At 39.0% G+C, this 26,083-nt stretch overlaps 1 protein-coding gene across 1 annotated transcript in view; it reads right to left on the bottom strand.

Annotated features, from left to right (window-relative positions):
* Positions 1 to 4,674: 4,674 nt before the first annotated feature.
* Positions 4,675 to 26,083, bottom strand: part of Ghr (growth hormone receptor) — a 240,766-nt gene continuing 219,357 nt past the window's right edge. Inside the window, exons 5-10 of the mRNA XM_075975973.1 lie at positions 25,319 to 25,491; positions 18,686 to 18,864; positions 13,750 to 13,915; positions 11,847 to 11,937; positions 7,824 to 7,893; positions 4,675 to 7,615 (exon numbers count right to left, since the gene is read on the bottom strand). Of these exons, the coding sequence (XP_075832088.1) occupies positions 6,641 to 7,615; positions 7,824 to 7,893; positions 11,847 to 11,937; positions 13,750 to 13,915; positions 18,686 to 18,864; positions 25,319 to 25,491 (1,654 nt within the window). The 3' untranslated portion in view covers positions 4,675 to 6,640. The remainder of the gene's footprint in view (positions 7,616 to 7,823; positions 7,894 to 11,846; positions 11,938 to 13,749; positions 13,916 to 18,685; positions 18,865 to 25,318; positions 25,492 to 26,083) is intronic.

The following is a 26,083-nucleotide window of genomic DNA, read 5'->3' as shown; positions in this document are numbered from 1 at the left end:
TCTCAAGGAGCCAGCTCTTTTTTTTTTCCTAAACAGGGTTTCTCTGTAGCTTTGGAGCCTGTCCTGGCACTAGCTCTTGTAGACCAGGCTGGCCTCGAACTCACAGAGATCCACCTGCCTCTGCCTCCCGAGTGCTGGGATTAAAGGCATGCGCCACCACCGCCTGGCCTAGGAGCCAGCTCTTACAGTCATTGATTCTTTGTCTTGTTTTCTTTGCTTCTATTTCATTTATTTCTGTTCTGATTTTTATTCTTTTTTTCCACCTACTGGATTTGGGTGTGATTTGTTCTTATTTTTTTTTGAAGTTTTGAATTATGTATACATGTGTCTGTTATGTGCATGTGCACTGGAAATGTCTTTAAATTCCAAGCAATTGATTTTAATTTTCTTAGCATTGTGAACCATTTTAGAAGCATTTCCTCTATCAAGTCATACTTAGTTTGCCTTGTTTCTTAACCTTTAACCAGTTGAAGGTGCTGGGTCTTTGCTATGATCCAGTCACTTAGTTGATTAACTAGGTAAATAATTTGCATTTTCTGAACACTGTTTTGTTTTCATCCATAAAGTATTAATAATTAGTGTTTGACTTGCTTACAACTGATTTGTTCTTTTAGGTGAAATAATATAGGAGAAGGCACTTTATGAAATTGGCATGGTCTGCTAGTTTGGCTGTGTGCTGCCATATGAACAAGAACAGCAAGCATCTTCCTTCTTCATATATTTGCATATCGCTCCACTGGGAAAGACAAATTGAAAACAATTTCCTGATAGGGAGTTTCATTCCTTTATCAAACGCTGCTGACATTTCTTAATGCCCACAGAACAATCACATAGACATTATTAAAAACATCAATAGAAAATTGCTTTCTGTGTGTTCCTTTAAAGATAGCTTCTTGGGGCTGTAATGAAAAAAATCTATTACATCTGAAGTTCTATCTGGTGATTTTTTTTTTTAACTTGGCAGGCAGGAGTGAAGTGTGAATTATTTCTGTTTGGGCAGTAACATATTAGCATTGTCCTGCAGTCCCACAGCGAATATGTTCCTCCCATGAAGGGCAACATAAACATTTCCCAGTATTGTAAGCTTCAGACTTCAGAAAAAGTCAGAAGTCCCGGATAAGGGCAGGAGCTTATTAAAAAGATGTCATCCCTCAGATTATCAGTAATCCACCTGGGCTGAAATGAGGAGACTCTTGGGTTACCTTAATCACACAGCTGTTTTGCTTTTTTAAAAGGAAGTTTTGCAGGATAAAAGTTTAATGAGAGCACATAAAAACGTTCCATTCAAATTTATATCCCTTTGGAATTTATCATTTTCCTTTGTGCCAGGAGTGTTATTCTTTTTAGAACAGCTTTTCTAAAGTGTTAAAGATGAGCATAACAGTGGATGTTTCGCCACTGCAGACAGACCTAGTTTATGGCTCTTGTCTTTATTGCATGCTTTATGAATTGGAAGTTTATAGCACCCAGTCTTAGACAAACCTATTTCAGTTTTTCAACAGTGTGCGTTCCCTTCCTGTGTCTCTCCGTACCATATCTTGGTGATTTTCCTACTTCAAACTTTTTATTACTATTCTACCTGTCATGATGGTTTGCGATCAGTCATGTTTGATATTACTATTGCAATTGCCTGTGGATGCTATATGCAAGGCCCATATTAAATGGTAAACTTAACTGAAGAATGTTTTGTGTGCTAACTGCGTCACCGACTGACATTCCTCCCCTCCTCTCCCTTTCCTCAGGTCACCTTATTCCCTAAGAAACAATGATACTAAAGTTGTGCCAATGACTATAAATTGGTCTTATTCAAAAGGCTGAGGAGCAAAAACTTGAGGCCAATTAATCATTCTTCAGTGGTGTCTAAAAGTCTAAGTATAAAAAGTAAGTGTTTATATTTCACTTTATATCAAAACCAGAAGTGATGTCACTTAGTGAGAAAGGGATGTTAAAAGATAAGATAGGCTAAAAGCTAATTATTTGGTATCAGATGTTTGCCCAAGCTGTGAAAGTGAAGGGATTGTTGGCATTGATTTGCAGTGCCCTGTGAAGTAGAGTTGGAGAAGGGGAGGGGCAGCTGCCCTGGAGGTGGGCAGTAGTGGGAAGACACTGAGGTCTCAGTAGTGAACAGACAGCACTTTATAAAAGCTCCATGTGGCCGACAAGGTGGAATAGTAGTACTTTTGTTTCAGAAAAAGCAGGAACACTATGCACAGAAGATCAAAGTGGCCACAATGTTCTCTTGGGGCGAAGTCGAGTGCTGAGAGGAAGCCTGAGTCTCTTTGAGCCTTTGAAGGCTGAGGGAGGTGAGGAGGCTACGGAAGCAGAACAGGAAGCCCAGCAGAGGGTCTTGGTGAGGTTTGAAGAGAAGGAGTCATCTTCATAACGAGTGTACAAGAGAAGCAGCAAGTGTGGGCACAGAAACTGGAGCAAGTCATCCAGAAGCCCCCAGATAACTGATGAAGGTAGTTACATTAAGGAACAAATATTAAATGTACACAAGACTGCTTTATTTTGAGAGATGTCACCTGTCATAACTACTGAGCATAAATCAGTGCCCACCTTCACAGTGTCAAAGGGCAACGCAGATGTTTTGTTAGAGGGATTGAGGCTGGTTGCTTTAATTCTATGACAGTATACATTTACTATTATGAAGAACCTTTCAGAATCATACTAAATTTGAAGTGCTCTTACTTTATGAATGGAATAATAAACCCTAGACAGCACATGTGCTCATCACATGGCTTATTGAGGATGTTAAGCTCACTGTTGAGAATTGCTGCTCGGGAAAAACCTTGAAAATATTTTACTGTGATGCAGAAACTTTGAAAAAAGATTTATTTATTTGTATTTTAAGTGCATGGGTGTTTTTCCTGCATGTATGTCTGTGCACCCGTACATGCAATGCTTAGAAGTCCATACCACCTTGAGTTTGCCATGTTCATGATTCAAGTTTGTGGTAGCTTCAGCAACTGAGTCTTACCATCAAGTTCTGGAGTGTAACCAAAAGCAATGGCAATGGCCTGTGAAATTTGGAGGTCTATGAGATCTCAGTGGCCAACAACTCCAAAAAAGTAATTTCTTCCTGTCACTAGGCCTTTCAGTAGCGTCTACGAGGGGCATTGCTGTCTTGAAACAGGGTAAGTTTATTTTAGTTCATTTTCATATATGTATATTATATATGTATACATATATAACATGTAGGAATATGTATTTAGGAAGCTTCTACAGATGTAGGTTTTCAATTGTCTTTTTTTAAAGGTCTTTAGTGTAATCCCTCCCGACATTTCATTCTCTACCATACCCTCCAGTCCCTCACCCAAATTTAACCCTTCTTGCTCCATTCTCTCCCTTTAGATCTTTTGTCCATTTCAAATTGATTTTTGTACATGGTAAAATATCTGAACCTAATTTCATCCTTCTCTAATCTATGTGATATATTTCATCTTTAAGTAAATTTGAAAATAATGTGTTAAACTTATTTTTTTAATGTTTACAAATCTAAAAATGTGCCATGGCCGTCCCAGAGAGGAGTATAACTTAAAATGTTTCCTAAACTTGTTTTGCTTTATAATTATTCATTTAAAAACATTTTAGGATCAGGTGCTTTCAGGAAATGTATGTAAGTAACCCTATCCTAAATGACTTCCAAGCAAACTAAAGGGCAAGGAATGATAAACGCCATGAAAAACGGCTCAGAGGAGAGGATGATCACTTAAGTAAGGCTGGAGACAATCGGAGGATTGATTCTTCATGGTGGCATTTGAACTGAACCTTGATTGAAGAAGGATTTTGATAGACATTTGATATGTGGAGATTTTCCTGCTGAGAAAGGGACAGGAGCAAGAATGTAGAGCTAGGAACCAAAAACTTTGTTCAAGAAATAGCAAATGTTTCCAAATACATCTGGGTCGGGGGAGGACCGTTCAATCAGATGGTCACAGAACCACAGAACACACTTGGTCCTCGTCTATTCTGAAGGATGTAGCAGCAAGCTCTCTACTTCAGAACCACAACATTGGCAACAGTTCATGTAGCAGCTGGTTGTACAGCTGCCCAGCGGGGATTTCACTTCCTTTCCTTCCCCCAAGTGGCAGCTCATTTGCGAGGGATAGAATCTCAAGGCTGGGGAAGGGGTTCCCAGGCCTAAAAGTTTTTACTCCAGTGGCATTAATAGCTCTTTTTACAGTTCTGTAAACATCACCTCCGCTGTCTCCCACATGGCATCTGCTCGGCTACAGGAGTCCTACTGAAGTCTAAAGCATGGTGTATCTCTAGATTTTGTAGTTTGCAATCCATCCCCATGTGACTTACCAGTAAGAGATCATTTTGACCAGGAGAAGTTACTAGGTCAAGCTAGCAATGCATCTTAGAGAGAATGCCAACCTTCTCCCTCTTTCCATTTCCCACAGACTTCACATCAGCTTGGACTGTTAAGATGTGTTCAAAGCATGACTCTGTAGGTCTCTGTCCGCGTAAAGTCGTAGCCTCAAGAGAGGACACAGTCCATACAAGACAAGGAGTCTCTTAGTCACCCCCTGTCCCTCTGCTCCCTTTGATCCACCACCTGCTGTTATTTAAGCTAACTTTGCCATTTCCTTTACTGTGCGGGTCTCAGAACAGAGTCTGGGTTGGGGTGCTTTCATTTTGGGGTTAACAGGAACACACGATCAGAAATCCAAGAAAATAAATTTATTGAACTTTGAAGGGGAAAATCCACAGACATATAAGGAAGTTAAATACAGACTGCTGGACACAACTAGTCATACTGTGAATAATGGCTGTGTGGCCAGCAGAGTACCAAAACTGACATTCTGGGACTGATTGAGGTATTTAGCTAATTTTGGCTATAGAGACATGGTCAGCCTATGGTGAAATGGTAAGATAGTTCATCAAAACACACGTCATTAAGCTGAATAGATTCTGAGTTGATGATATTTCATGTGAACTAAATCATGTAGCCATTGGAGAAACCATAGCAGCAAGGTAGCAGAAAAATCTATTAAAATTGATTACCAAGTAAGTAACACAGTGAACCGTAAACACCCAATGCTAGATTGTCACTGTCTCTCTTGCAAGAAGGAGAATTTAAAACCACTAAACATTAAGCCCGTTTCCCCACAAAGGTCTGAGCAAAATGGTAAATATCATTAAAAGTTAAAGGTAACTTTAAAGTTTCAAGCTTCTAAAAAATACTTAAAAATGAGATGTATTCTTCAGTGGGCTGAGAGTCCTCTTTCTCTCACACATCTTTTTGGGGGGCTAACCAAAAGAACTATGTTTATGTTATTAGGGAGTCCAAGAGTGATTTTTATACCGGGTATTTTTCTACCTTGGCTGAGACTAATCTTCCTGGGGGTAAATAAGAAGTGATAAATCCCTTCTTACTATTTAAAATACACCTTATAAAAGGTTTGATGACAAAGTTTCTGCTACTTGTTTAATTGATTCTGAGTTGTCCTTTGTGACGGGGAATTCATTTATTCTGTCCCCTTTTCCCCCTATGAGTTAGAAGTATGTGTCTGGCTGTGAAACAGAGATCTAGGCCTTCAGTTTTCTATTCTATTTCCTGGTTGACTTTATCCATTGTGTTTCAACAGGTGACTTTCCTTTTGTACGAATTAATTCTTAGGGTCCTGTAAAAACCAAGCTGTGTTCGAAGAGACAATGCTGCACAGGTGTGAGAGCATTCTTCTCCCAACCCCTGGGCTCTCAAAACCCCACTCCACATATTCCCGTAGCTCTTCCACATCCTGACCGATGAGGACCACTGTTACTTCTGCTTCTCAGCGTGGAGCCCTGTGGTTTGGACTTAAACTTGGTGAGGAAAGTGTTCCGCTTGTTACTATCCTGTCTGCCATTGTTGGGTGTGCGATATGTTGATCTGTATAAAAATTTTGTTTTATAAATTAAAAAAATATCCATTTAAACCTTTAAAATGAATTCATTCCAATAATGCAGGTTATTGGACATTGTAGATTTAAGAAAATTTGGGGGTTATAAAAAGGGCTTTGTAAAAAATCTAACTTGTTTGTTTTTCTTTAGGTTCATTGACCAGAGCATTACGCTCTACCCTGTAGTTTCTAACATCCTTGCATGGATCGTTGTGAACTACAATATGTATGTGGTATATTATAAAATAGCCATGCTTAAGTGTAAATTATTAAAAATATCTTTATCAATTTTTTTTGTCAAAATAAGTGCTTTACCTATCCAAACTAGCCTTACCTTCTCGCCTAGATTTTAGTTCCCAGTTATTTAAAAAAGAAAAAAAAATTAGCCTGTGCTATAATCGGCATTCAATTTCCTGAACTGCAAAAGCCACCTGATTGTTTTGCTTTTTCAAAAAGCATGATTTACATACATGAAAAACATAACTATTTAATGCTTAGTATCACAAAATTAAGACCCACAATACAGACAATCACTGCCACTAAGCAGTATTAGAGACGATTCTTTAAAGTATTTATAATTTCAATGGGAGTATCTATCTGATTAAGTATTCTTGATTTTCCACTTTATGATAATGTTTCAACATTTAGAACCCACACACACCATCTCACTCTCCCAGCACAGATTTAAAACCTGGTTTTGGTTTAGGCATTCATGCCCAGCCATTTCTTTGCTATTTAGATAGGAAAGGCTACTGCATGATCTTGTTCAGTTGGTCTGTGCTCACATAGCCACACGAGGAGAGGAACTTCTTTTTGTCAGGCAAACGCAAAGCGGTTGCGTTGAGTATAAGACCCCGTGGAGACTGCACGGTGTGGACAGTGGTGTAGTCTGGGACAGGCATCTCAGCATCCGGAGCAAGCTCTGCCGTCTCCATCCGGGCAGTAGTGGTAAGGCTCTCTGTGGTGATGTAAATGTCCTCCTGATTAAAGCTTGGCTTCACACATGACGTGACCTCCGAGTGAGGGGCTACAGCGATGCACTTTTTGGCATCTGACTCACAGAAGTAGGCGCTGTTCATGCTGTGATTTTCCTGGCAGGGCGCAGCCACTTCCGGCTGTGGCTGCGAGTTGCACTGGGCTATCCCTGCCTTAATCTTTTGGCCTGGCGAAAGGACTACACTGCCCGCTGGTGTAATGTCGCTTACTTGCGCATAAAAGTCGATGTTTGCCAGTGAAGCAGGATTGCTTATCGGTGTAGAGGCAGGCTGGTGGGTTGACTCAGTTTCACCGCTCAGAAGTGGCTGTGGTTTGTCTTCCGCCGTTAGGGTAACGCAGGGGTGCAGAGAGCCAAGGGAAGCACCGGAAGACGAGTTCTTCAGATTCTTCTGGTCAAGGCACAAGAGATCGACTTCCTCTTTTAACTGCTGTGGCTGAGCAAACTCCGAGGTACCATCACACATGTCACTGGTGTGGAAATCAGTGTCCAAAATGTCAGGGTCATAACAGCTGGTGCGCCCAGAATCATCGTCCTTTGCCCCCAGGATGTTGAGTGATTTTTCATGGGCATCGCTTAGAAGTCTGTCTGTGTCCGACCCTTCACTCTTTTCATCTGCATCATCGATATCTAGCTCAATGAATTCGACCCACGAATCATCATTGTAGAGGTCAGGTTTGTAGTTGTCATGAACACCCAAGATGGTGTTCACCTCCTCCAGTTTTCCTTCCTAGGAAACAGACAGAAAATGGAGACCTAAGAACAACTCAAAACGATTAAATAATGTTCAGTAGGATATATTGAGCTTGCAAAAACCAAACCAAACCAAACCAAACCAAAACCAATAACCAACCAAACAAACAACTCAAACCCTTTCAATAGAGGACAGTGTTCTTCAGTGTACTTAACTGAATGACCAACAGCTTAGAGTTAATTACCTTGAGAAGATCTGGATCAATTCCTTTAATCTTTGGAACTGGGACTGGGGGTAAAATCAGCATCTTAATCCTTGAAAACAAATAAAGTTTTATTTTTACAGATCTTAAAGATTACATGTTCTATGAGAAACAGTTGATGACAAAAAGTACAGGAGAAAAACATCATCAAAAGCCTTTAAGATCATTTCAGTAAAATATGGTTTCTTCTATTTTTTTCTTTTTTCTTTTCCTAGCACTTTAGATGAATAGTCAGTTTTAATATTTGACTGTGAGGAATCTAACCCTGTCTAGAGCCAACTTCCATGTAACTCATAAATAGGATTCCACCTTTAAAGCACACAGCACCAAGAAGCAAACAAACTGGTCCATAAAGTGAAACCAAAGTCGTTTTCACCCTTGAAAAAGAGAGTGGAGGAGGGGACTGAGTTACTACTGCACAGTCCATAGCAACCATAAAACACTCAAGATGACTTCTAACCAGCGTGACGTTGAATAACCATTTTAAATAGGACAGACTAATTCTGAACTGTCTCTAACTAGGATATATTTATAAACATAATATACGATGTATTTACAGTTTCTCCTTCAAATATTGAGATTATTTTTTTTCTTTGGAGAAAAGGTTTATTTTTAATGTTTTTAATTGAAATTGAATTACATCACATTTCCCCTCCTTTCTTTCCTCCAGCTTCTCCTAGTTGTCCTCTCTTGAACCCCTTTCGTGTACTCCCCTCAAGATTTATTTTATGTGTCTCCCTGAATACACTCCACAGATGAGAGAGTGCCAAGCGAGGCAAAAAGAGGGCTTCAGATCCCCGAGAGCTGGAGTTAGAGGCAGATGTGAGCCCCCTAGGTGGTGCTGGGAGTTGAACTTAGGTTCTCTACAAGAGAAGTATGCACTCTTAACTGCTAAGTCACTTCTCTAGTCCCTAGAATAATTAATTTGAATGTTTATTCTGTAGATTTTGTGTCTTATTAAAATTCTATTACTTAGTACACGGAAACTGCTTGAACAAATTAGAATAAATCATCTATTTGTTGCTAGCATAACTGAAGGCCCAAGCTAGTAGTGTAAATCAATGAATCAGGTGGGTTGCAGTGTTATTATTAAGAGGACTGGTGATGCCGGTAAGCTGTGTATCTCCTCTAATGGGAGTGATGGCTCTCTACTTCAGGTCATGCTTGACAAAGGGAGATCGGCCTAGTTTATTAAACATCTCAACATTCAGTGCTAAGCTAGAAGGCTCATTTTTTGCTGTTGTTGAAATCAGATTCTTCTCTCATACAATATATCCCAACCATAGTTTACCCTTCTTCCACTCCTCCACCCTCCTGCCCCCATCTCCCCTCGATCAATTCTCCCTCTGTTTCCTCTTCAGAAAAGAGCAGGTCTCCAAGAGACATAGTCAAACAGGACAAAACAAGATACAATAAGACAAGGCAAAAGTTCTTAAATGGAGGCTGGCCCAGGCAACCTATTAAGAGGAAAAGAGTCTCAAGAGCAGGAAAAAGAGTCAGAGACACACCCCCTCCCATTGTTAGGAGTCTCACAACATCTCACTCATGCTTTATAGCAAAATCCTCACTCCAAAATAGAAACCAGAATTACACTGAGGATCTACAGTCACACAGTCTCTCACTTCTGCTGGATGGGAATGCAGCTCTTTCTTTCATAAGCCCTTTCAGCTCAAGGGCTGGGTCGGCCATATGGTGGGAACAAGCACAGAGGAAAGATAGCCTGGGCTGAAAATATGTCCAAATTTACTTAATTCAAATATAAATGTCAATATGAATTTTGCCACGCATTACTTTTAATCATCTGGATTATAACAGGGTAAACTTCTTTCACAAACTTGAAAGATATATTGATCCTGGAGCCCTTGACATCCCTGGGATGTCTTGAGCAAGACTTAAAGCTTTCTAACGTTAGAACTGTGTTAGTTTTGTTCCAGTTGGTGCTATTTCCTATCATTTTCTGCTTTTATCATGTGTAGATCTGGGTAGTAATAAAGGTTTCTGTAGGAAATTGAAAGAAATTGATTGGAGTGCAATAAGGATTTCAAATTTTGTTGATTTTGACCGAGCATTACAGTTTGTTTAGAGCTTCGTTATTTATAGAAAATATACTCTTAGCAAGTGTGGTGCACATATTTATCTATATTCTGCCATAGCAGAAATAAAATCACATTTGTGGGAAGCTGGATGAATCGGGAGATTGTTAGGTTCCATGAAATAAGGCAGATGCAGAAAAACAAAAGCTACCATCTTTTCATTCGGATACAGAATGCAGATTTAAATTTCTCCGTATATTCACATATATGTAGGAAACAAAAGTGGAAAGGAGGATATGAGAGATGAGGAAGAGGTGCAAGGGAATGTGGAGAATAGGGAAGATAATGTGATATATATGCAGAAAACGGAAGGGACAAAGAAGAGAACCAGCAAGGAGAGGAGTTGGAGGAGGAGGGCAATAGGAGGAAATAAGAAACATGATGATGTATATGCAGAAACGTCCAGTGAAACCCATTTCTTCACCTCCTAATCTCACCAAAAACAATAAGAAAGCAAAACATTCTTTTAGTTAGAGGTGATGACTGAACTCTGTTGGTATAATGTTTACTTAGTAAGGATGCATAGAGCCTTGGGTTGAATTCTTAGCACCACAGAATGGTAGAGGCAGAAGAATCAGAAGTGAAAAATCAATTAGTATGAGCAAACAAAGCAAAATAGAGGCTAATATGTATACATATATGTACACATATATGCATATATAATATTTGTAATATATTATATAATGTAACACATATATTATATTATTAACTATTATAATTAAAATAGGTTATAAGACATCATATGATATAATATAATTATAAGCAGCATATATTATACAATATTAATTAATATTATTATAGCAATAAATTGTTGTATATAAATACATATAATATATATCAATATACACATGTATGTACACACATGTATACACACACATATATACGCATTTATATATGATTTTGAATATATATTTAATATATTTAAAGTCCAATTTATTGAGAGGATGATAGTTTGTTTCACATGATTTTAAGCTAATATAGCTAGACAATTTCACATCTTTTCTTGTCCTTCATGACTTGAAATCAACAACTAGTGTTAAAAGTGAATGGCTTTATATACATAGCAATTTTATTTACTACAACATCATATAAATTTTGGAATTTCACTAATTCTATAGATTAATTAACTCAAATCCATTAATTTGATTCTTGTTGGCATTATTCAAGTTCAAACTTTACTTACAATTCTAAAGATATATCTATTTTTCTCAAGCAACTGAAAACACTTTTGTTTCAATTGTAGAAGTTTTCATAAAACAAGAATGTGGCTAAAAATAAGTTCAAAATAAAATTATGCAGTGAGGTCGGGCGGTGGTGGCGCACGCCTTTAATCCCAGCACTCGGGAGGCAGAGGCAGGAGGATCTCTGTGAGTTCGAGGTCGGCCTGGTCTACAAGAGCTAGTTCCAGGACAGGAACCAAAAACTACGGAGAAACCCTGTCTCGAAAAATCCCCCCCCCCAAAAAAATTATGCAGTGAGTTTTGTGTTCCCCCTCATTTACATCATAAAATTGAACATAAAACATGGTTGAAAATGGAGTTCATTCAATTGTAGTTATTGATGGTTACAGATTCTGCTCAAGATCCAGGGATACTGTGGGGTCCTGATGTGAAGGGGTGACTTGTTGAGCAGCTTTGGGGAGGTCTTCAGTCAAGGAAGTGCTGTCAACATCTGCATAGGCACCATTGCAAATCTCTTAATGTGCTACACGACATCCTGATCTAAACTCTCTATTTTCTAAGGTGAACACTACAGACTGAGTTCAGGTATGGTAAAGGCAAAACCAGACATTAAATTTTCTGAGTTAATTAAAATGTTACCGCCTACTCTACAGGGGAAATTTTGACACAACACGTGGGAGTGCACAAGAACATCAGAACTTGCAAAAACATACTAGAATGTTTCCACCTACCTTTGCTGTTTTGAAAAAATCACTACAAATAACATCACTGCTACTCCAAATATTCCAAAGATAATAATTAGGAACCATGGAAACTGGAAATCTAAAACAGGAAAGAATATTTCACTAACAGAATTATGAATAATTGAAGCAAAGTTTACATTGCACTGCCCTTTCCCACAAGAAAACATTTGTTAATTTGGATTCATATGACAAAGTTAGTGTTTCTCTTGATAACCATGGAAACACAGTGGATGAATCAGGGTTGTTTTTCTTTCTCAAGGATACAACATGCTTGTCCACTGTAAATGTAAATCTCTTTAGATTAAAACACACACATGCATGCATGTATACATATATATTTTTACATATATGTGTGTTTAAAATCAGTTAAAGAAAAAGAGATCGCTGGGAATGATGTTACACACCTTTAATCCCAGCACCTGGGACACAGGCAGGTGGATCTCTGTGAATTGAAGGCCAGCCTGGACTACAAAGTGAGTTCCAGGAAAGCCAGAGCTGCACAGAGAAACCCTGTCTCAACAACAACAACAACAACAACAACAACAACAACAAAAACAAACAAAAAACAAAAGAAAAAGAGGTCAAAAATTTGAGAGAAATTGAGGTGGCAGTGATGGTGGTGGCGTATGGGAGTGTTGGAAGAAAGAAAAGGAAGGGGAAATGATATAATCATATTATAATTTCAAAAACACAGTATTATTAAAAAGGAAAAATTTAAAACCAAAAGCACATGTTTCAAATAGGTTGCAAAAAAGTCAAAACTGTAATATTTTCATATGTTCAACTATCTAAGGAATATCACCAAGGCTTCTGTGGCAAGAAGAAATTGTTGCTTGTTAAACCTAGGTAAATAATGCTCAATTGATATTTTAAGCTGTGATGACAATATTTTAGTTTTCACGTTGAGGCTGTTCAACATTGTGAGGGCAGAGTAACCATGATATACCTAGGTACATAGAACAGGTTTTATAGCTTTAAAACTGCTTATGTACATTGTACTGAGGTTGTTCAGATATTGGTGTACTTTATGAGCCTTGGGAGAATTTGTCTGTGAACCCCCTATCTCTTTCCTTATGACTAAATAGCCCCTAGTTACCTCGAGGTTGGTTCCCCATATTCTTCCCACGAAGGCAGAAGCTAACTACAGCTAGAAATCCTGAGTCTTCTCTGTGCTTCTCCTGTGTAGAATTTCCAAACGCTTCATGCGTCCCATGCATATGACTAACACTTGGCTTACTATGCTTTTTCTAAGTATGCACACCACGCCCGTACTTCCCCAAATCCACAAGCACTACCATTTCATCCAGATACAAATGCAAAACACACACATTGCAGAAAAAATTGAAAATATACATACAAAGAAATATATAAAGGAAAAAAATACTCCCTTAGAATTCTACTGTTCAGGAACAAACAAACACCTTATTCCCCTATTTGAGTTTCCTAAATCAAATATCAGATGTTTCCTAAATCAAATAATTTGGAAATGGAATCCTTTTGATATTTCTTTAAAATTGATCTTATTATTTTTAATTATGTGTATGTGTGCACGTGAGTGCAGGTGCCAGCAAGGGCTAGAGATGGCGGATCTTCTGGAGCTGATGTTACAGGTGGCTGTCAATCTCTGAATGTGGGTGCTGGGAATTGAACTTGGGTCCTGTGGAAGAACAGGAAGTGCTCTTAACCACTGAACCATATCTCCAGTCTTTCCTTTTGTTTGTTTTTTTCTAATGCATACATCTTCTCCAGATAGCGACTTCAATGTCTTGCCCCTGATACATGAAACCAGGGTATGCTGACCTAGACAATAGACTAACAGCGTGGGCACATGTTAGTTGCTATGTCACCCAAAGTCATGATAGCAGCAGTTTAACCCCCACCCCCACTTTACCTTCTTCACACGTCACTGCGTTCATCTGGGGAAATGTTACGTAGAGCACGTCACTGAAGTCGCTGTACTTCTCCAGGTTCCGTTGTCTGGATCTCACGCGCACTTCATATTCCTTTTCCAGTCTCAACGAGTAGAGTGGAACGGATGTTGACCATAAGGGACCCGTCTTTCAAAACAAAATATAAAGACATAGGGCCTCAGGTACTATGCAACTCAAGGCACAAATGCAAGTCACGGGGTTACTAGAAATTGAGTAGTATTTTAACATGTCCAGAGGGAGTTGGCTATTAAATAAAATACACTGAGACAAATTATGTAATGAATAATTTTGTTAAAAGAATAATAATTTTGCTAAAATAATAATAATAATAATCAAATTTCTCTTAGTATAATCTCAAAGGTACACATTTGCTTAAAGAAATATGATTATGTCTTTACATTGGGTCATGAGAAGATTAAGTTATAACAGATTTGAGCATGGCAGAACTATAAAGATGAGTACAAATCTTTTACCTACTTCTCTGGGACTTTAGACCTTTGTATAGAGCAATATATTAGAACAGAAAACCCCATATTTCCATACCCCAAAGGCTACAAGCAGATTATATATCTGTAGAATATGTATTCTCTGGAAAATCTTGGCAGTCATTTATTAATAATCACAGAATTTGAAATAATTCTAGAAATACTATAGTTGTCTCAAAATGTCAATAATTTTACTGGGAGCAGCTACACACTTTATTTATGCCAGAAGTCTTAAATCTATCTCAGGAAAGTCTGTTGCTCTAGAATCTGTGTAGAAAAGTGCAGTGTAGCTATTTCCTCTGAATGGAAACATGATCTTCCAGAAGGAGGTTTTCACAAGGCTTTTCTACAAGGGTTATGTACACTGTATCTCTGGGGAGGGGAACCTGCCCAATCACCTTAGCCTCCTGCAAGCTGGGCAGGGACTCGCTGAGATGTCACTTTCATGAGTCATGTGCTGTGGCGGTTACCCTGCGAGTGCAGGCACATTGGCGTCATCCACACTCCTGTAGGTAAACCTCATCTATTCTCCTTTCAGCACGCAATAAACTCACTGGCATGGTAAGTTGGATTTAGGTGGAATAGTTTTATTGATCTGTCATTGGTATCATATCTAGAGGATCACATTTCCCCCAGGAAAATGGATATAACAGAAAGTCATTGGAGACTCTGGGACTGCAGACCCCACAATGTCTTTTGCTTCTGCTGTGCCTTTACATGTTTGCTGTGGCCCTCTTTCTCTGGTATCTAGCAAGGTGTGAGGAGTGAAAGTGGGGAGTTCTTCACTGTCTGTAATGTAGTGCTTATCTCTTGGAAATATCCCATTCTACTGGGCATTTTTACCTTTGGAGTTGTTCAGAAGATGACCCCTCCCTACGCTGTACTGTCTAATTTAATAATAGTAATAATACCTTATACAGAGTTTTGATGAATAAAGAGAAATACAAGGATGTTTCACAGCTAGGATCTGTGAGTCTCACCTAAGGAGCTGCATGAATTGTAGCTCAAGTTAATGACTAACAGTTGAGTCCCAACAGCCCAGCTAGTTTAAATTCTTTCAACCTTAATGTTGGGAGATGTGTTCACAGGTCTCGGAGTGTGTCACAGCTGAAACAAAGCTTTGAAAATAACAAAGTTGGACTAAGATGTTTTTGTTAAATAACATTGAGGTGAAAAACCCTAGATGGCAATCTAAAGTTTTAGAAAGGCACAGAGTTGAATGCAGAACTCTTTAAGGTCAGGGAACAAGAACAAAGCAGCCCAATTATTGCTAGCTGATTGACATACTCTCCTTGCTAGGTTTGATTGATGACTAAAGGTGAGGATTAGTTCCTTATACCCATTTATGTCCTCAATCTCCTGATATAAAAAAATTAACAAATAGGTATGTATCCTAAAGATTTAAAGTAGAGCTGATTGATTCTTTTTCATATATGAATGTTTAGGTTTGTGATATCTTTAAGATTTCTTATAAGATTACCTTTCAAATAAGTAATAAAGTAATCGGCCCTTTCCTTGTCACTGCAAAATGCAGCCCGCCAGTAAAAGATCTGACAAGAACACCTTGCTTGCCACATGGTTAATCTATAACAAGTTGCTTGGGTATGAATGTATGTGGGTTCTTTCTTGGGATAATTTGTTTTTCACCTGTAATACATAAAATATTTAATCATGTAGGGGAGATGAAAAACATGTTTTTAACTATAATCATTCACTTGAGAAATGGATTACAACTGTTTTGACTCTTGTATTGCCTGGAAGATTCTGTTGGGGTGTAAAAGCTGTAAAACAACATAAGATAGAAGGAGAGAGAATAAAGGGAGAGAGAATAAAGAAAGAAAACACCAAGAGAATTTGTGAGTGCCCTTTTCTCTAATCCTCCGCAGATGAAAAAGTTTAGCCTCGCTGACTCCACGGATTCCTGCCAAAGCCCTTTGATGCTGGAGGTTGGTCCCCCAGACAGCAGTATTGGAGAAAAATACTGACTGCAGCCATTGAACAGCTTAGAACAGCAGTTCTCAACCTGTTTGGGGACTTAATGATCCTTTCACAGGGCTCACTTAAAACCACTGGAAAACATAGGTCTTTACATTATGATTCATAATAGTAGCAAGACTACAGTTATGAAGTAGCAATAAAAATAACTTTATGGTTGGGGGGTCAAGCATGAGGAACTGTATTAAAGGGCCGCAGTATTCAGATGGTTGAGAACCACCGTCTTAGAGCCCGAAGTTAGTAACTCTGAATTCTACCGATGTACAAGAGAGCAGACTTTAAACTGTCAGTTCAAAAAATATGTCAAAGAATGCATACATTAATTGCCTTACTATCATACCTTGTATAAACATTTCAAAACATCATTGATATGATAATTAATAATGATAACTAGTACAATTATTCTCAGAATATTTTTTTAATATTTATTTATTTATTATGTATACAATATTCTGTCTGTGTGTATGTCTGCAGGCCAGAAGAGGGCACCAGACCTCATTACAGATGGTTGTGAGCCACCATGTGGTTGCCGGGAATTGAACTCAGGACTTTTGGAAGAGCAGGCAATGCTCTTAACCACTGAGCCATCTCTCCAGCCCCTCTCAGAATATTTGAAAAACTATTTTATCTAGTATATTGGTTCACTAAGATGTAGACTTTGGAAGTTTTCATAGATTTTATTATATAACAAAACCACCATTTTTTTCTAATATCACTGTGGATCTTTTTGGAATTAAGTCTTCATATATTTGGAAGGCTATCAAACTCATAGATACACATTTGACAACTTTTACATATCTCCTAAAAGTTAAAATTGGTCATAGGTGCAAACATTGTTATATGTTTACTGGAAATGTAAACTTCTTGAGAAATGTTTGACAAGTCAGATATGAATAATGATCTACTAGTATATCTGTTAGTATATCTGTTGCTCTTCATGTAAAATTTGTGTTTCATGCAAAAGAGTTGCTAGTTCAGTTGTTGAATCAGTTCTTTAAGTTTTTTGCTCCATCATGACTTTGGAATGTCGAAAGGCACTGTGTGTTCTCTTCATGCTCCACACAGATGCTTAGACAGTGATGGACTCAAAGGTTGAGATTTAATCAGAGACACCTATGAAACTGCTTCCACCCTTTACTGTGAACGTCACAATGGCGAAGAATATAATGACTATTAGCAAACAATGGGACATCTGCCTTGACTCATGCCAAGAGTCAGCAGTTTCCTTACCACTGTCTTTGCATTATGGAATAAAAATGTTATTATAGTTTATTGTGAAATTAGCATTGACCTTGTATGCTCCCTTGGAATAGTCTCAAGAACCCTCAGAGGTAAATGATTCTCATTTTGAGAACTGCTACCTCAGACGCCCTTGGTTCCTTGGGTAAAATAGTTGTTCCTGCACCTTGTTGTTGAATAAATGTTTGATTATGACTGAGATTTAGAAAGTCTTATTTGACTTAGCATCCAACCAGCTCCTTTTTGGTACCAACTTACAAACAAGATACCTAAATTAAAATGATTCAGAAAAAAGAACCTTGAAGACAAGTAACTGTTTGAAGCAGCCAAGTTGTACTCTCTACTGTTGACAAAATTAACTTCATTTTGGTGCTACACTGAAGGACAGGGCCTTGTGTCTCAAAATTTGGAGAGTGAGTCCTGCCAGAGTGCTGGGTACAACCTCATGCCTACCCAGAAATTGCTTATCTTGGCCAGGGCTGTGGTTGTGGTTAGACTGATTTAGAATTAGTTATATTTGGAATGGCATGGTAATCCTGTTTCCCTTCTTGTTGTGTGCCATGGGGAATTTATCTCAGTGCCGAGTTCCTGTGCTCTTGGCAGAGAAGTGGGAAGTTCAGGGGCCAATTTGCTTTCTGCTCACCTATGTGGGGACCTCTTAACTTATTTTCTCTGAGGTATGTAACAGAACATCTTTCTGAAACCTCTATGGGGCAAATTCCTTCTCTATGTCTCTCTCCTGGAGAGACCTAATAACAGATATTAATAGAGGTCTAATGAGTAGCAGCAGTGAAAATCATGGGCAGACATTTGGTCATCGCCTACTATTGACCTTGATCATGATCCTACTTATGTTCAGCCACATCTCTAAAGATAGCAGCATGGTTAGTGTGTGACCTTGTGCTATGGATAAACTGAATAACAAAGATGACTAGGGAAATGGTTTTCTTCACCCAGTAGTCTTTCATAGATCTACATGGAAGATTCACACCAGCATTTGCTGTCATATAGACTTTTAAGATCTTAATTTAATGATTGTATCAGTTTTCCTCTAATACTGAATTGTAGGGCACATAGCTTGGCACGTGGTAGTAGGTGGAAGAAAACATTATCACAGTTAAGTGAGTATTGGGTTAGGAAGAAGAAATGTCCAAGGGTAGGATGTAGTGACTCTTACCACTTTCCATTTAGTTTCATTCACTTCTTTGAATTGAACTTCATACTCCAGAGCGATCCAGCCCTTCCTGATGTCTGCGCTGGGTGGTGGCTGCCATCTCACTTGGATGTCTCCGTGAATCCCGGTCAAACTGATGTTCAGTAAAGTCCAGTTGAGGCCGATGGGTGGATCAGGTTGCACTGTGAATTCAAAGGAGAACCAGTCCCCAGAGAAACACTTGATATTAATGGTTTTCTTTCTTTAGCGACCAAATGCCTTCATTTCTTTCAACTACACTCTTAATTCTTCCAGAAATCCACATTATTAGAATTATAACAGAGTCACATTTTAATAGAAAAATGATATGTTTCATTTTTAAAATATTTATAAAAGCTTCCCAACTCTCTTTTGTGCCTCAAATCTGATCTATAACTTTAATTGGAAGAATTGTCATGCTACACATTGGGTTTTAGTTCTGATAGCATTTGTATTTTAGGACTTTAGAAAAAAAATAAGAAGTAGAGTGCCAGAAAGACTTCATTTTTTTAAATATGGACTGTTTGGGACAGGAAGTAGAAGATTTTTTCCTTCCTGGAAAAGAGCCTTCCCTTATGCATCTCTGTCTATGCTGGAACAACTCAGTCTCCTGAGAGTTCTGCAAATGCTTCCTAATTTTGCCACATTCCTAGCCATCTTATTTTCTTTCTTTCTTTCTTTCTTTTTTTTTTTTTGGTTTTTCGAGACAGGGTTTCTCTGTGGCTTTGGAGCCTGTCCTGGAACTTGCTCTGTAGACCAGGCTGGTCTCGAACTCACAGAGATCCGCCTGCCTCTGCCTCCCGAGTGCTGGGATTAAAGGCGTGTGCCACCACCGCCCGGCTCTTATTTTGTTTCTTAGTTGCAAGAAAGAAGGCATTATGCTGCTATCTTGACCTAGTGATAACTCGGCGTTTTCTGTCTTTTCTTAATGGTTAAGTGAGCATTTAAAATTGTATTTTGCTCAGTTTCTGTTCGTAATCCACTATTATATTCTCATATAAATCTCTGTATTTTTATTATAAGGACCATAAAGAGTAGAGTTTCATAAACTAGGATGATGAAGACAAGTATGGATTTCACAGTTAGGGTTTATATCTAAATTTATGCTGTGTCTCAAGCGAAGTATTGCCATATGGGGCTTCTTACCAGGCCTTTTGAAACTACTTGAAGATTCACAGTTAAAGTTTATTTTTTAACACATGCGCATAGCTACTTAGACAGTTTGGATCTCTAGAATTTATCAGAGATAAGTCTGCGAATAAATGTTCTGAGGAGCTCTTATTGAGCCAAAGAGAGAAACGTTTGCACTGGCCCACAGTGGACACACACCTATGATGGAACTGCTTCAGCCACCACCACTTAGACACCAGTTTGTCTTTTTTTCAGAAATAAAAAAATTTTCATTTTAAAACAGTAATTAGATATACAGATGAATACATTTTTAGAAATTAAATTTGAAGGCTGTTCAAACTACATATGCCTACACAATGACAGCAATACTTTGTCAGGAATTGAAAAATAACCACAGACAACTTTTTAGGTGATTAGTTTTGACTGTGTATTTGCATTTTAAATTAAGTTTTACAAGGAATATACAAAATAATACATTAATTATGATATTTTCATATGTATGTGTTAATGTACATGGCTTTCATTCATCTCCCTCCTTCACTGCATTCCTTCAAATACTAGTCCCCTCCCTCCATGAGCATAGTCCCCACTGCTGATTTCAAGTTTCATTGTTCTCTTTCTCCTCTTCTCACAAGACACCTTCCTGTTCTCTCATGACACCTTTCTAGCTCTATGAAAATCTCTCTTTTTACATGTGTGATGTTTTATCTGAATGTATGCATATGTACCTCATGCATGAGTCCTGAAAAGGTTAGGAGAGGACTTTAGAACCCCCCAAAATGGAGCTAGGCAGCAGAAAGTACTCTTTAATAGCTGGCCTACCTCTCCAGTTCACATCTGTCTGTCTATATCAGTGGTGTTCAGTCTTCCTAATGCTGAGACCCTTTAGTATAGTTCTTCATGTTGTGGTGACCCCCCAATCATAAAATTATTTTTGTTTCTATTTCATAACTGTCACTTTGCTACTGTTATGAATTGTAATGCAAATATTTTTGAAGATAGAGGTTTGCTGAAGGGGTTGTAACCCACAGGTTGAGAATTGCTGATCTAGATGTACATCTATGTGTATATATAAAATGTTTGAGGACGGATTTCATTATTAGCCCACCCTGGGCTCAAACTGATGATCTTTCTGACTCAGTCTCCCCAGTGCTGGATTTACAGGTAAGTTACCATACTTGTACCTTATAAAAATATTTTTATGTAAATTTTTCTAAAATTAATTCCTTACATTTATTTATAAAAATGTTCCCTCTTCACTTTAGAAAGATGAGATGGCATAGTGTCTTATGGGAGAAGACTCAGGACCACTGTCAGAAACATAAAAGCCTGCTCCTTCCTCTCCCATACATATTTACATGCTGTAGCTGATGATTTCTCTTAGATATTTAAAGGTGTTTAAAACAATATTTGCAGGAAACCTTCTGGTCTTCCTGTCCAACATCCAGCTGCTCCTTTTTCATCTTCCATCTCTCTCAGTGGTGACCCTACCCTTCCAATTACTCAGAATAAAAACAGCAATCTCTTCCATGACTTATCTTTTTGTTATGACCACATATTCTGTCAGCTGCTCTATGAAAGAGAATTATCACTTTTCCTTGTGTTAGTCTCTTCCATGTTGTCTCCTTTAGGTCTTTGCCCCCTTCTTTCAGTCTGTTCTCCACACAATCACCAGTTCCACAGACACAGCGATTCCCTTATCTCTTAAGGTAGGGCATTCAGTAATCACCAAAAACCTTCCAGAGTTTTCTATCTTCCTCCAAATGAAAGCCACAGTTATTGCGAGAGCCTGAAAATGACTATATCAAATCTTGTCCCTTCCACTCCCCTTCCTTCCCAGTCTGCATCAGCTCTCCTGCTGCCTGTGCTTTCTTTGTGAGAAAGGCATGCTAGCATCTCAGAATGGTTGCCCATGCCTTCCTGCTGAAATACTTTTCTCTCAGAAACAGAAGCGTGCTTTACTCAGCTGCCCCTACCTCAGGGGAGCCAATCCTGATGGTCCTACATAACACTGCAGCCTCTCCCACACTTGGTGCTTGTTCCCTGAATTTCTCCATGGCTCTGACCCTTTCCATCCTCACTGGCATTCAACTCTACTAGAAAGACATTTTCTTCTTCATCACATGAAATGCTGCCTGGACTAAGGTAAGGGTACAATATTTGCTGAATGAATGACAAGCATCTAACTAATCTATCATTTCATCTAAATCCAAAGAACAGTCCTGTGAGGAACAATACATGCTCAATACACGAGTCAACTATAGTTTTTTTTTTTTTTAATTTTATTTTCGAGACAGGGTTTCCCTGTAGCTTTTTGGTTCCTGTCCTGGAACTAGCTCTTGTAGACCAGGCTGGCCTCAAACTCACAGAGATCCGCCTGCCTCTGCCTCCCGAGTGTTGGGATTAAAGGCGTGTGCCACCACTGCCCGGCAGGAGTCAACTATGGATTCAGGCCACTGACATCCTTTCTCAGAACATACCAAGGTTACTATAGACCTTGCTTTTTCACTCATTTTCCCTTCCCTTTTTTTTGTGTGCGATACTGTTGTGATTCTTTTAGTCATCTTTCACCTGACTATCAGTCTTTTAACAGCTCTGCCTCTGGTTTGTCCCTCTCCAATCTATCAACCACGAGTGGCAAAGTCAATTTCTTGAAAACACTAACAACATATGGTGGTAGGTTAAAATAACAACCTGTGTGCTATTATATTTTGCCTCGATGTCATCATTTAACAGTCCCAAGCCTCAGTTGCAAGATCTATAAAATGAGGTTCATAATAGAGCCTATCTCTTATGATGATTATATAAGACATAGGTTCTTTGGGTTAGTAATGTACTTTTTAAAAAGACATGGCAATGTTACTTTTGGCAGTAAGACCAATCCCAAACTTTTTTGTGAGGCACACAAAGCCAATGGTGAATTTTCAAGGGGGTGCTAGACCTATGCAATTGCTCTTGAGTCCTTGACCATTTTTTTTCTTTTGTCACTATTAGAATAGAGCAGTTTAGGGAAGGCTTGTGACACTTGGTAACTCTTATTCATACTTTATAACTGAACTGTCACAGTCGGTTCAGCTGGCTCCTCTTGATTCCACAGACATAGCAGGTCATTTGTGCATTTGATCAACTACCTTGTTTTTTATGGATCTAAACACATCAAGTCAAGGAACTGTGTCGTGGCACACAGTCCTGCAATTATTTTAGAAACTCCCTATCCCACTACTTGACTGTATCATACAGTATAGTCAGTAAACATGCAGGAGCTCAGTGAGAGTCAGCTAGGTAAATGGGAAGGCTTGCTATTGTCAGACAGGGGCAGAGCATGAATCTTTAACTAGTATTCTTGTGTGGTGGTTTGAGTGTAATTGGCCCCCTAAGCTCATAGGGAGTGACACTATCAGGAGGTGTGGCTTTGTTGAAGTAGGTATATCCTTGTTGGAGGAAGTGTGTCCCTGTGGGGTGGGCTTTGAGGTCTCATATATGCTCAAGATAACTCCCAGCGAGATACACCATTTCCTGTTGCCGTCAAGATGTAGGACTCTGAGCTACTTCTCCAGCATCACGTCTGCCTGCCTACCACCATACTCCCACTGTGATGATAATAGACTGAACTTATGAACTGTGAGCCCTCACCTCAAGTAAATATTTTTCTTTATAAGCGTTGCCATGGTCACGGTGTCTTTTTACAGCAATAGAAACTCTAACTAAGACAGCTTACAACTAAGCCACCCATTCCCTCACTTAGCATTAGCTCTGCAGCTGGGGGAGGCCATTAAATAATAAGTAGCCACCAGATAACCTTTTCTGCTTCTTACAGTTTTCCCAACCTTCTCTCTGGAAGGCAGACTTCCAGGTTTGCTTGCTTCTGTCTGCAGCATTCAGTCACATTTCCTGCTCTCTTTCAGTCTGCTGCTGCCTAAGAAACCACGTTTATCTGAGAGAAGGGGCAGGAATTCTGAGAGAAACAAATGGACTCTTGCGGTTAGTAGGTCAGCTACTGAAAGTCTTTCGTTGCTCCCTTGCTTCTTGATGTTTATACTATGATGCTGTAAACATGGACATCTCAGTTATGGTTGCTTGTTTCAGTTCCTCTTCATGTCCCTAGGATGGGCAATGAATCATCCATATGGCTCTTTGACTTGATTCCTTGTGTTTGTTTGAAATCCTATAAACATGACTTTGGCCTGATTGTAGCTGTTTGGTTAATGCTAAAGTCTATGGTTATTTTGTTTTGTGATCAAGGCAATCTAGGCTTTGATTATAGCAATGATAGAGGTCAAAGGCCAACATTCTTCAGTATATCTGAATATGAAAACCTTGTCAAAAATTAAAGAAAAATTAAGAGTATGTTGAGTTAGTACCTTGTTTTGGCAACAAGAATTCTGTTCAGGGTTAGACGTTGTGAAGGAAAGGATGAATTATTTCTTTTCTAATTAGATTTTTTTCAGATCTATTTTTATTTTATGTTGCTTGCCTGCTTGTATGTATATTCAGCAGGTGCATACCTGGTGCCACAGAGGTCAGAAGAAGATTCCTGGAACTGAGTTCTAGGTGGTTGTGAAACACCATGTGGGTGACAGGTCCTCTGAACGGAGCATTAAGTACTCTTAACTACCAAGCCATTCCTCAGACCCTGATCCATTTCTTCATAGCATTTACTACATTTACTACCAGGTTTCTTTTTTCATTTTTTTTTTTATTTTCGAGACAGGGTTTCTCTGTAGCTTTTTTGGTTCCTGTCCTGGAACTAGCTCTTCTAGACCAGGCTGGCCTCAAACTCACAGAGATCCACCTGCCTCTGCCTCCCGAGTGCTGGGATTAAAGGTGTGCGCCACCACCGCCCAGCTCCAGGTTTCTTTTTTTAACTTTAAAATTGTATTTATTTATTTTATTAGTATGGGTGTTTTGTCTGTGTGCATGTCTGTGCACTGTGTATTTTGTGTTCAGAGGCCAGAAGAAGGTATCAGATGCCCCTAGACAAGTAGTTCTCAACCTATGGTTAGTGACCTCTTTGGGGGTTGAATGACCCTGTCACAGGGGTTGCCTAAGACTGTTGGAAAACACAGACATTTACATCATGATTCATAACAGTAGCAAAATCATAATTATGAAGTAGCAATGAAAATAGTTTTATGCTTGGGGAGTTACCACAACATGAAGCACGGTATTCAAGGGGCACAGCATCAGAAAGGTTGAGAACCTCTGCCCTACACTCGGGATGGCTGTTCGCTGCTACATGGATGATGGGAAACAAACCAGAGTCCTCTGGAGAGTAGCCAGTGGTCATAGCCACTGAGCATCTCTCTAGCTCGTCTACCAGACTTCCTTAAGGTAGAGTCAGTGAATTTTCCTCTGTCCTTGTAGACTTCCATGAGACAGACTCCATATACCTAAAAACACAAAGTCTCTCTACTTGACTGTACTTGGAAGTTGGGGCTTCCTTTATATTTATAAAGTCATGTCAAGTGAAACAAACCGGTGGCTTACCTATTTCATCAACAGTGAAACACTTTTGGTCCAACAAATCGCCTTGTGTAGTTAGCTTGATGCAGTAGGGTATCCAAATGGAGGTGTACGATGAGTTGAAGTAACAGCTGTTTTCTCCAGCAGTGACATAGTCAGGGCATTCTTTCCACTCCTGGGTCCATTCATGAGCGATTCTGAAATGGAGGGTAAAAAAGGATTAATCATTCCCCCAAATTATGCCATAGCTTTAGTCAAAGTGAGGTGTCCAACAGCCAGATTCAGAAAAGCCAAGACACAAATATCTCATGACATAAAAATGTAACATTTCAGCTGTACCCCTTCTAAGAAGCATCACATCTACAGACAGTATTAACTAGTGTCTGAATATTGTCAGGAGCCTATATGTACTAAAGTAAAACATCAGTTTATTGGGTGTATACGATGTGGGTTCCTAGCTGATGGATCCAATAACTCCTTAGTGACCCAATCAATGGCTTATTCATTGATGGAGTCATGAGTTGATGGCATTATTGGGAATGGTAGGAAAGAGAAGGTAGGGCTGATTGGAGGAAGCAGGTCACTGGGGTGTGACATTGCAGAGGGTTATCTTCTTGCTAGTCCCTCTCCGTGTCCGGCTTATGAGCCAAGTAACCTCTTCTATTGCCACCATGATGTTCTGTCTTCCCACAGGCCCATAGTATCATATTCAGGAGACTGTGGACTAAACCCTTTGCATCAGTGGGCTAAACTAAACCCCTCCTCCTTCAAATTGTCTCTCACATATTT

The sequence above is a fragment of the Microtus pennsylvanicus genome, chromosome 6 (genome assembly GCF_037038515.1).
Source record: "Microtus pennsylvanicus isolate mMicPen1 chromosome 6, mMicPen1.hap1, whole genome shotgun sequence".
Lineage (NCBI taxonomy): Eukaryota > Metazoa > Chordata > Mammalia > Rodentia > Cricetidae > Microtus > Microtus pennsylvanicus.
Note: the sequence above shows the minus strand (reverse complement) of the source record. Positions and strands in the feature narration are given on the sequence as shown.